The sequence below is a fragment of the Macrotis lagotis genome, chromosome 4, assembly GCF_037893015.1.
Source record: "Macrotis lagotis isolate mMagLag1 chromosome 4, bilby.v1.9.chrom.fasta, whole genome shotgun sequence".
Lineage (NCBI taxonomy): Eukaryota > Metazoa > Chordata > Mammalia > Peramelemorphia > Peramelidae > Macrotis > Macrotis lagotis.
In genome coordinates, this window is record NC_133661.1 from 269,364,174 (window position 1) to 269,377,106 (window position 12,933).

At 34.7% G+C, this 12,933-nt stretch overlaps 1 protein-coding gene across 1 annotated transcript in view; it reads left to right on the forward strand.

Moving 5' to 3' along the window:
- MDGA2 (MAM domain containing glycosylphosphatidylinositol anchor 2) overlaps positions 1–12,933 on the forward strand; it is a 701,528-nt gene that overhangs the window by 533,602 nt on the left and 154,993 nt on the right. Inside the window, exon 10 of the mRNA XM_074236282.1 lies at positions 10,522–10,670. Within this exon, the coding sequence (XP_074092383.1) occupies positions 10,522–10,670 (149 nt within the window). The remainder of the gene's footprint in view (positions 1–10,521; positions 10,671–12,933) is intronic.

Here is a 12,933-nt window from a genome sequence, read left to right on the forward strand (position 1 = left end):
ATTCTTGCATTAATCTCACTTTTCCCCCAATTTTTCTCTACTACTTTTCTCTCTCTTTTTAAATTGCATGAAACTAGTGTTTTTTCTTTGAAAATTGTCTTGTAGCTCTTCTTACATTTCTTGTCTTCTGAGGTTTCTGTCTTGGTCTTTTTAGGATCAAATTCTTTTGTTGTTATTTGCTCATATTTCTGCCTTATGTATTGACTTGAACTTTATGCTAAATTTGGTCTCCCACCTGGGGTGGGAAGATACTATCCCAAAAATTAGACTTTTTTGCTCTGCTGTTTTCACAACTAATTCTGGGAGTCTGCATGTTTTTGGTGCTTTCAAGATAGTATGATCTAGGGAGAGATGTCTTTGTCCAGGAAGAACTCTTGTTCCCTTACAGCCCTGGAACTGGGGCCAAAAAACCTACTTACCAATGAACAAAAGCACTCTTCTCTGCCCTCCAACTGTGACCAGGTTCCCTGCTCCTCTGCAGCTGTGCCAGCACTCTTCTTGGCTCTTCATCTATAAATAAGAGCCATGTTCTCTTGCAACCAAAAATACAAGTCCTCTTCTCTTGCCTGAACTTGTGACCAGGCACCCTCCTTCCTTAAGCCCAACCAGAACCAGAACCTACCTGAAACTTTGACTATATATGGGCAATTCCAGAAAGTCTTAAATCCAGTGTTAGTTCATCACTCCCTAAGAGCTCAGAAACTGTTGCTCCCCTGGTGTTGCTGCCATCAAGGTCCACTTCTGATGCTTCCTTCCTGTGAGCCCCAATCCAATCACTACCCTCATGCCACAGTTCTCTCTTGTTAACCTCCTAAATTGTCTTGGCTTGCAGTAATTTCTCACCCTGACCTTTGTCAACTATAAAAGTCCTGAATTCAATTTTAGGCATTATTTTAAAGTTGTTTGGAAGGGAATGTTGGGAGAGTTTGGTTGGGTCACTGATTCTATAATACAAAAATGTCACTTTTACTGCCTCTTTTAAAACTCTATCTGGAATATGTCTGTCATACACCTATGCTGGATAGATTTGGAACAAATTACTCTATTATTTTCTTAGATTTTCCAATAAGAATTCAGTATAAGAAATTTTCTTGTTCTATTTGGAGGGGTTTTGGAGATGAGATCATTCTACTTCCTGCTATTCTTCCATCTGAAGGGGTTTTTGGAAGCCGGTATCATCTATCTCAAGTTAAAGGCTATTCTCAAAAGATATAATTAGTTTCTTAATGTCAATTATCATATTGGCATGTGAGTAAAGGACTATAGGATGAAAAGCTTGGATCTTATTTTTTCATTCCTAGTTCTCCCTAATTAACTGACCTCATCAGCACATGTAGGGGTAATTATCTCTATTCAGATGACTGTTCATAAAGTCTTAGTTTCTCATGAGCTCTATCTGTGCACGACCACCTGTCTAATGGATATTTCAACTTATCTATTCTATGGAATTATTAAATTTAATATTACATAAAAACCCCAAAACACATCATTGTCTTTTGTTCAAAATTCATCCCTTATATAGAATTCCCTATATTGTTCAAATCCTCATTGATCTTCAATTCACATATCTAATTACTTGCCTTTAATAAATTTTATTACATCATCAATGTGCTGTATGATCCTGGGCAAGTCATTTTACTGTGTTTTCCTCAGTTTCTTCATTTACAAAATGAACTGGAGAAGAAAATTGCAAACCACTTCAGTATGTTTGCTAACAGCAATGTTTTAAGGATGATTAACTATGAAAGATTTAGTTATTTTAATGATGATCCCAGATAAGTCCAAAAGACCAGTGATTAAAATGCAATCCAATTCCTGAGGAAGAAATGATGAACTCTGAATGCAGATTGAAGCATACTTTTTTTTTTACATTATCCTCCTTGGTTTTGTTTGTGTTTTCTTTTGCAAATGACTAAATATGGAAATATATTTTGCCTGCCTTCACATGCATAATTGCTATCAAATTGCTTGTCTTACTGGTGGGATAGGAGGGAGAAAGAGTTTGGAAATCAAAATTTTTAAAAATGAATGTTAAATATTTTGCATATGATTGATATATATATATATATATATATATATATATTCAATAACATAGAATATACTTGAAAAAAGGAAAAGCACAACTATAAAATTAGAACTTTAAAACATATTTAAAGTTCTTCCTAAAGAAGTAAGACTTTAATGTCTAGAGGAGAAAGAAGTTGCTTATTCTCCAAAGAATTTTAATAGAATGACAGAAGTTGTGTGATAACAGAGGAAGAAGAGAAATGTAGTTATATTTTAGTAATTTCTTGCTCAGGAGCACCAATAGAAATTTATCAGACTGATCACTCTAATCAATGGTCTGATATTCCTAAAGCAGTATAATCAAGATATAACATCTCCCAAGACTTATTAAAATGGATGACAACTAACTACTTCTGGATATACAAAAGGACACAAATGACATTGAAAGAAGTAATCTAAAAAGTATTGCAAACAATTATAAGCTGTAGGGAATAAAAAAATGAAGACCAGTGAGGTACAAGTTAAATTTTCCTCACAGTTATCCATTAAAGGAAAGAAATTAATAAAAGAAACATTAAGTTAACAGTTGGCCAAAAAGGTTATATATAGGAATGGGACAAACATAATATAGAGATGATAGATTCCTGGTCAGAGATTGAGTCCACCTAAGGAAGGTAGATTTTGTCAGTATTTTTTATGTTTGCTAGTTATTTTGCCAATTTAATAAAAAAGGTTTAAAATTCAAAAGGATGCTGAGAAGACTTCCAGAAACTTGAAGGGAAAATATTTTGTAAAATATTTGGTTTAAAGTAAAATAAAGGGGAAAATATAAGTGATTTTTTCTTAGTAATATATAAAATATATAGCCTATATCAGTCAGCCAGGTGGCATAGTGGATAGAGCACTGACTTTGGATTCAGGAAGATGGGAGTTCACATCCAGCCTCAGACACTTGACACTTACTAGCTGTGTGACCTTGGACTAGTCACTTAACTGTGCCCCACATCCAGGATCATCTCCAGGTATCCTGATTCATATCAGATCACTTGACCCAGATGGCTCTGGAGGAGAAATTGAGGCTGGTAACTTAGCATCAAATCCACTCACTCAAATTCAGTTCATGTCTTTGTCATGGCATCACCTCCTAATGCCATGGTCTTCTTTGAGAATGAAAGACAAACATCATACAACCTTTACAGAAGGAAGAAAAATGTTCAGTGTTTAGGAAACAACTGGCAATACTACCAAAGATATTGCAGTGAGTGGTGGTGTTGGACCTTAATTAACCAAGAATCTACAATCTACTCTCTCTCTCTCTCTCTCTCTCCATATATATATATATATATATATATATATATATATATATATACATACATATATATGTATATATATATATATATACACACACACGTGTGTGCTGTCTGTCTGTCTCTATCTCTGTCTCTGTCTCTCTCAACTTTCTCTTACATAGAAAAGGAAGTAATGATTTTTAAAATCCAGCATGGTTTCAAAAACAGATAATTCTAGACCAATTTCACTTTTTAAAAGATGGAATTGGTCTCCCAAATTCATGCCTGTCTGTCCTACCTCAAATCCTTAACCAGCTACCCTGTCCTATGACCTTGTCTTTCTACTCTTGCCCAATTCACTTTCTGGCCTACCAACCACAGACAGATATATCCAGAAGTCCTAAAAGCACATCCTTCTTTGCATGGAGTAAGGGGTGTTTCAGCTGGCATGTTCTTCTGAACTCCTGGTTCAGGTTAGGTTACAGTAAATACTGGCACTGTTATTGTAGCCATGTCAGTCCTGCAACCTGAGCTGATCCTGAAGTCAATCATTCCTGTCATCATGGCTGGTATTATCATGATCTATGATCTGGTTGTAACTATTTTCTTAGCCAATTCTCTGACAAAGCATATCACCCTTTTCAAGATATTCTTTCAGCTAGGAAGAGGCCTTAATGGGGACTTGAGTGGGCTAGCAGCTGGTTTTGCTGTTGGCATTATTGGAGAAGCTGGTGTTCAGGAAGAGCACAGCAGACCCCACTATTCATAAGGATGATCCTGATTCTGAGCTTTGCTGAGTCCTTGGCCTTTACAATGCTTGTGACCCTATTCTGTCTACAAAGTAGATCTTCTCTTCCCCTTCTTTCCCCACCCCCACCCCATAACACCTCTGCAGCCTAACCTGTCTTGAACCTCTCTAGCCCTTCTTTTGCTCTAGAACACATGGCCAGATACTCAATGCAGGTGCCAATCGGTAGTTATTGTTAGCCCTTCATTCTCAAAAAGGATCAAGAAATCGGGGATGCAATGCCATGGAATTGCAAATAAATTGGATTAAAATGCGGGAAGGCCTATACAAAGTTGCCAGTCTCACTTTCCTAAAAGAAAACTAATGTGAGCTTATAATGACATCTAGAACACAGATAGGTGAAGAGACATGGACCTAAAAAGGAAATAAAATGACCAATCTGGTTTAGAGGGTATTTTTTACCATAAGGCACTATTTATCTCATATAAATTGATCCTTCTTAAATTGAAAGGGAAACATGACAAAGCTAAAATAGAGCAATGTCTACAAATGAAATAACATAGACATTGATCAGAATAGGCAGCACACGGGGCAAAGTCAAGGTGGTGGTATGATATCCCAGGAGCTTTCTCTTCTAAAATGTTCCATAAACCTTAAAATTATGGGTCTGACTAAATTTTCGAGATACAGAACCCATAGAAAGGCCCAGTGAAGCGATTCTCCAGCCAAAGGTAACCTGGAAAATCATGGAAAGGCTTTGTTCCACCAGGGTTAGGGTGTTGGCAGTGCAGCCAGGATCACCACACCTGAGCAAAGTAGCTCCAGCCTTCCTGGAATAGCCCACAGGGTGCCTGGATCCCTGGAAGTGCTGGCTCCTGGCAGCAGAAGGAGATGCCAACCCAGGAAATGCCAAGCACAACTTGGAAGACTGATGGTAAAACCTCTGCCAGCATGACCATGGACCCCAGGCCAGCCTGACTCTTAGTGGAGCCATGCCCCTTGGCATAGAATTAGCCCAGAAAATGGAAACAGATTCATGGAACCACCCAGCAGGAATCCGCCTGGAAGCTGCTTCCAGAGCACTCAGCTGACAAGGAATTTAGGGGAGACTGTCGAGGTCTTTCCTCTGTCCCTAGGACAGGATTCTGGTGCTTTGTTATATTCAGACCCTGATTGCAGGCTGGTGTCCCCCATTGACATAGAGCAGGGACCCTCCTCACAGCTTCAGGGCAGAGGGGCATGGTTGTGGTCATGCACAGGCCAGGAGAGCAGTCAGAGCTTCTCCTAAGACATTGAAAGAACTGAGGTCCTTGTGGGGGTGTCCCAACAACAACTTGAAACCTTGAGAAGCAAGAGAAAATGAGTAAGCAGAAAAAATAGGAACCTAACAATAGACAATCACTTTGGTTCCATCGAGGATCAAAACACATACTCAGAAGATGACAAAGTCTAAGGTTCTGTATCTGTATCCAAAGCCTCCAAGAAAAATAGGAGATGGGCTCAAGCTCTGGCACAGCTCAAAAAAAAGATTTTGAAAATCAAGTAAGGAAGGGAGAGGAATATTGGGAAGAGAAATAAGAACAATGCAAGAAAATCATGAAAACCTAGTCAGCAGTTTGGTGAAGGAGATACAAAAAAATGCTGAAGAAAACAACATATTAAATACCAGTTTAGGTGAAATGGGAAAAGCAGTCCAAAAAGTTAATGAGGAAAAGAATATCTTAAAAAGCAGAATTGGCCAGATAGAAAAGGAGATGAGAAAGCTCTCGGAAGAAAACAATTCTTCAAATGTAGAATGGATTTAAAGGAAATGGATGACTTTACAAGGAATCAAGAAACAATAATTCAATATCAAAAGAATGAAAAACTAGAAGAAAACATAAAATATCTCATTGAATAAACAACTGGCCTGGAAAACAGATTCAGACGAGACAATGTAAAAATTATTGGGCTACCTAAAAGTCATGATCAGGAAAAGAATCTAGACTTCATCTTTTAAAATTTCTACAGGAAAATTACCCTGATATTCTAGAAGCAGAAAGCAAAATAGAAATTGAGAGAATCTACCAATATCGTCATGAAAGAGATTCAAAAAATATCACCCCAAGAATATTATAGCCAAATTCCAGAACTCTCAAGTCAGAGAGAAAAAATTGCAAATAGCCAGAAGGAAACAATTCAGATATCATGGAGCTACAGTCAGGATTACACAGGACTTAGCAACATCCACATTAAGAGCTCAGATGGCTTGGAATATGATATTCCGGAAGGCAAAAAAGCTTGGAATGCAACTTGAGAATCAACTGCCCAGCAAAACTGAACATCCTCTTGCAGGGGAAAAATGGACATTCAGTGAAATAGGGAAATTTCAATTGTTCCTGTTGAAATGACCAGAGCTGAACACAAAATTTGATCTTCAGGTATAGGACTCAGATGAAGCATAGAGAGAGCGTGAAAAAGAAGGGTAAATTATGAGGGATATAATGATGTTATACTGCTTGTATTCCTGCAAGGGAAGATGATATTAATAACTCACATGAACATTCTCATTTATTAGGACAATTAGGAGTAAATTTAGGCAAGGCACAGGAGGAACCTGAACATGAAGGTATAATATATTATAAAGATGGAGTCAATGGGTGAAAAGGGAATGTACTGGAAGAAAGGGAAAGGAGAAGTAGAATGGGCTGAGATATTTTACATAAGAGTCAAGAAAAAGCTTTTACAATAGAGTGAAAGGGGGAAAGTTGAGGGGAATGAGGGAGCCTTTGTTCTCATAGGAAATGATTCAGAGAGGAAACAACATATAAACTCAATAGGGTAAAGAGAAATCTTTTACCATAGAGGAAAAAGGAGAGGAAAGAGCTAGGAAAAAGGGGATGGGGGAGGGGAGAGGGGTGTTGTTGATAGAGGAGAGGGAAGATTGTGGGAGAGATAGTCAGATATAACACACTTTTTTGTTGTTATTTGCAAATTGGTGGGGCTGGGTGCGCTACCCAGGATCACATGGATGGGTGGTTGCAGGGTCTCTGGATTGGGATGTAGGCTTGGGGCCCTCTCTCTGCTGTACCACTCAGCTGCCCCATAGCACACTTTTGAAGAAGGACAGAGTGAAAGGAGAGAGAAACTAGGATAAATGGGAATGGGCTTCATAGATGGAGGAAATTGCAATCAGCAATAGCAAATATGGGGAACAATATGGAAGTAACTTCTATGATGGACTTATGATAAAGAATGCAATCCACTCCAGAGACAGAACTGATGGTTTCTGAACACAGACTGAAGCACATTTTTTTCTCTTTCTTTCACTTTTCTTCATGATGTTTTTATTTTTGTGGGTGGAGGGGGGATTATGTTTACTATCACAACAGATTATTTTAGTAATATATAAATATGTAAAAATGTAAATTAAAAATAAATTAATTATTTTTTTAAAGAGGACAGCCCAAACCCAGCACTTCAGAAGTTTCACTTCCACAGGGAAAAAAGCAAAAAATTTAAAGAACAATTAGTTAGAATATATACAGTGAATCAAAATTAAATTTCAGAATAAATTGAAAGCAAAAAAGAATAATGAAAACCTACACAAAGTCATAGCAACAAAGTACATATGATAGCAGTTAGAAATGCAATTTTTTTATAATTAAAATTACCTACAATTAAAAATTTAAATAAAAAGAAATTTAACTAACTGAAAGTATTCAGGTGATAGTTCATTATTTTTAAATATCATTTTTAAAAAGTTAATTTATAGATTTAATGATATACAAATCAAACTACCAAGATTATACTTTATAGAACAAGATAAAATATTAGCAAAATTAATTTTAAAAAAGAGAAGATTTGTTATTGGTTTGAAAAAAGAAAAGTAGTTCAGTGGAATAGGTAAAGCAAGGAAGAAAATTTGAATTCAATATCCAGTTATTATGTATACCTGAAAATAATCAAGTACCTAGGGTAAAAATTCCCTATATAACAAAAAAAGATTCTTAGAAAATCTCAAGAGCAGTATGGCAAAAATTGCATTGAAATGAAGAGTTTATAATTTGTTTAATTTAGGTAAGTATGTCAATAAGGTAAAAAAGGATACTTTAAAAAATTAAGCTTAAATTTTAATATTAATGACTATAAAATTGTAAGAGAAGCAGATTAGGTATAGATTAAGGAACAAAGTATTGCAAATGGTATAAGTGAATACAAAAAAATTAAAACTGATAGTTTCAACTACATTAAATGCTTCATCATGAACAAAATTAATTCAATTAAGACAGCAGAAAACTGGGAAAAATCTTTGGATTATATGTCTCTCATAAGCATCTGATAGGATACAGAGACAACTAACAGAAATACTTAAGACCAAATAGCTTTCCAAACTATTGCATTCAGGGAAAGTGAAAATTTTCAAAAGAATTTTAGAGTATTAACAATCATATGAAAGAATGTTCTGATTCACATTAGTAAAGAAAAATGCAAATTAAAAGAATTCTTAGATTTTATTGAAAAAGATGACAGCAGATCTCAATATCAATGAGATTGTGTAAAGAAATTTTTTTAATTTTTGTAAATTTTCTAACTGAACTTTTAATGGAGATATAATTGTTCTAAACAGTCTGGATAGCTATTTGAAATTATTCAAAAGAAATGACAAATGTACAGACCCTTTAATCCAAAAATTCCATTCTTAGGCTTTACCCAAGATGGTCAGTAACAAAAAGATAGCTCCTGTTGTTCACTAGAATGTCTAAAGAAGACCTCATCTCTGTAATAAAAAATTGGAAACAAAGTAAATGATAATTTACTGAGCAATGGCCAAATAAATTATCATTCATGAATGGAATATTATTGTGCAATAAAATATAAAGTTACAGAAATCATGGACTGGTTTATATGAACAGATTCAAAATAAATAGAATCAGGAAACAATGTAATGTCATTAGGAACGTAAACAGAATGAACAGAAACAACAAAACAATTGAATCTTAATGCTTTGAATTTGTAACCATAAGGGCTGGAATCAAAGAAGAGATAGATATAAGGAGATGCCTTATGCATTTGTATGCATAGACCATAGGTGTTCTACTGAATATTTTGTTTTTCTCTTTTTAAATACTTTATTATGAGAGATGCTACTCTGGGGAGGAAAGAGGGGAGGGGATAGAAAACAGTAAGAAAGGTAAATTTCAAAAGGTTTCTACAAAAACCAAATTAAATAGGATCATATGTTACTGAAAAGGACTTTGATTCTCTGTCCACCATCACTTATAGAATTCCATGTTAATAAAAATAATTTTTATTAAAATTTTCCTGTAATATTAAAAGATTTTCATTAAATATATTCTACCATAAATGTTTTCTCTTTTCAATTTTATTTCCTTTTTGAGATTCAACAAATTTTGTTTTTTAAGTATTTTACAAGTTGTTGTTTTTCTACATTTTCTGCCCCTCTACATACATAATTCACTCATCTACTTTGCTGATAAAAATATTTAAAGCACAATTTTCCAATGAGGGTTACTTTGACTGTTTCTCCAATGTATATTAACTTTTTATGGTCTGTTCCTTTAATGAAATTATCATTTCTCTAATAATTGTTATTAGGATAAAATTATTTAATATCCACTTAAGTTTATTTAAAATACTTTTGAATATAATTATTTGCAGTTATTTTCTGCATTTATTTTCCTCTTTTGAATGTCCTATCACAATCTTTTCACTGATAGTGTGAAATCTATTGAAAATCTACACTTAGTAGGGCAGCTATGTGGTGCAGTAGCTAAAGCACCTGCCCTGGAGTCAGGAGTACCTGGGTTCAAATTTGGTCTCAGACACTTAATAATTACCTAGCTGTGTGGCCTTGGGCAAGCCACTTAACCCCATTTGCCTTGCAAAAAAAAAAAAAAAACCTAAGGGATATTGCAAAGAAGTAGAACCTGGAAGGCACTCAGATAAACAGAGATCAGAAAGGTAGGATGAAACAAAAAGTCAGGAAAGGGGGCCAGCTAGGTGGCACAGTGGATAGAGCACTATCCCTGGAGTAGCTGAGTTCAAATCTGGCCTCAGACACTTAATAATTTACCTAACTGTGTGGCCTTAGGTTAGTCAATTAACCCCATTGCCTTGGAAAAAAAACTAATAATTTTTTTTTTAAAGTCAGGAAAGGGTTCAAAAAGGAGGGGAGGTCATTAAAAGTTCCAGGAGAATGAGAACTGGTTATGAATTCAGCTTTTACTTAATGGTAGTAGTAGTCACCATTCAGTCATTTTTCAGTTGATCTGACTCTTTGTTGTCCAATTTGGAGTTTTCTTGGCAAAGAGGAGAGGTTAATTCATTTTACAGATGAGGTAACTGAGGCAAGTAGAGTTAAGTGATTTGCCCAGAGTCACACTATTAATAATCTGAGTGCAGATGTGAAATAGCCTACTATTTTCAACAGTACATTTTGGTCATTCAAACCTAATGCATTTTCCTTTACTTTAGGCAAGGCCTATGCTCCTGAATTCTATTATGACACCTATAATCCTGTGTGGCAAAACAGACATCGAGTATATTCCTATAGTCTACAATGGACTCAGATGAATCCTGATGCAGTGGATCGCATTGTTGCATATCGCTTGGGCATAAGACAGGTAAGAAAATTAGTTTACATCCATTTGTGATGCCTATTTTCATAATTACTTTTCTATTCATTTTTCATGCATATTAGAAATGTATTATGGTAGTGATAAAGTGATGAAAATCTTTAGAATTAATTAAATATATATGTACACACACATATATATAATATAGTAATATGATAATGAATAGATTAAATATTTAGCCCTCTGAACAGAGTGAAAGGATAGAGAAAATATAATAGATGGTAGTGAGGAGGAATGGATGGAGGGAATTAAAATCAGCAACAGCAACCATGGAAAAATTTGGAAGTAACATCTATGATGGACTTACAAAAAAGAATGTAATCTACTCAAGACAGAGCTGATGGTATCAGAACAGACTGAAATGCATTTTTTCTCTTTCTTTCATTTTAATTCTCATGAGGTTTTATATTTTTGTTGGGGAGGGGGCATTATGTTTGCTCTTAAAAATATTTTAGTAATGTGTAAATAAATTAAAGAAAAAAGAAAAAAGATTTAGCTCTCTGGCTTTAAAGAATTTCATTTCTAAATAGAATAGAAGAACAACATATTTGTTGGAAATAAAACTTCATTCAAATGTGTCATTCATGTATTCAAAACTTTCTTATTTCTTATAAAATTAGAAGTCTTGTAATTTTTAGTTCTAAAGACTTCAAATGGTAAATTTAAAATTCAATTATTAATTCATTTATGAAATATTTTTAGGAAAAAGCTATAAAGTTTTGGTATATTAGTATACATGCCTATTTGCAAGTATTTTCATTAACAAAACAACCCATTTTCCAAAATTCAAGTTTTGTTCTATTTAAAAATATCTCACCTTGAATTTAACCCCATGCTTCTAGCTTAATGTTACAAAAGCATAGAAAGTTCAAGTTATATGTGATCTTAAAGGTTTTCTAACTCTACCTCTTATTCAGTGCAGAAAAATATTTCTTTTTTTTAGAATAATTTTACTCTCTTTTTTTAAAGAAAGATTATTTTGAGGTTTACAATTCCTCCCCCATTCTTGCTTCTCTTCTGTGTGTGTGTGTGGGGGGGGTCCCACAGAAGACATTCTGTTAGTTTTTACATTGTTTCTATCTCAGTTGAATGTGATGAGAAAGAAATCATATCCTTAAGGAAAGAAAATACAGTATAAGAGACAGCAAAATTACATAATATAATAAATATTCCCCCCCAAAATTGAAGGTGATAGTCTTCGGTCTTAGTTCAAACTCCACAAATCTTTCTCTACATATAGATGGTATTCTCAATCACATATAGCCCAAAACTGTCCCTAATTGTTGCACTGGTGGAATGAGCAAATCCATCAAGACTGATCATCACCCCCATGTTGCTGTTAAGGTGTACAATGTTTTTCTGGTTCTTCTCATCTCACTCAACATCAGTTCATGCAAATCCTTCCAGACTTCCCTGAATTCCCATCTCTCCTGGTTTCTAATAGAATAATAGTGTTCTATGACATACATATACCACAGTTGTTAAGCCATTTTCCCAGTTGAAGAACATTCATTTAATTTCCAATTCTTGTACAAGTGATATTTTTACCCTTTTTTATAATCTCTTCTGGGTATAGACCAAGGAGTGGTATTGCTGGATCAAAGGGTATGCACATTTTTATTGCCCTTTGGGCATAATTCCAAATTGCTCTCCAGAAAAGTTGGATGAGTTCACAGCTCCATCAACAATGTATTAGTGTCCCCAGATTTCTCACATCCCTTCCAATATTGATCATTTTCCTTTCTGGTCATATTGGCTCAGCCTGAGAGGTGTGAGGGGGGTACCACAGAGATGCTTTAATTTGCCTTTCTCTAATAAGTAATGATTTAGAGCAATTTTTCAAATGACTATAGGTCGCTTTGATTTCATCAGCTATAAATTTCCTTTGCATATCCTTTGACCATTTGTGAATTGGGGAATGGCTTGTTTTTTTTTTTTAAATTTGACTCAGTTCTCTATATTTTAGAAATGAATTCTTTGTCAGAAATACTAGTTGCAAAAACTTGTTTCTCAATTTATTACATTTCTTTTGATCTTGGTTACAGTGGTTTTGTCTTGCAAAAGCTTTTTAATTCAATTTAATCAAAATTATCTAATTTGTTTTTAATGATGACCTCCACCTCTTCCTTGATCATGAACTGCTTCCCTTTCCATAGATCTGACAGTTAACTAATCCTTGATCTTCTAGTTTGCTTACAATATTTTTTATGTCCAAATCGTGTATCCATTTTGATCTTATCTTGGTATAGGG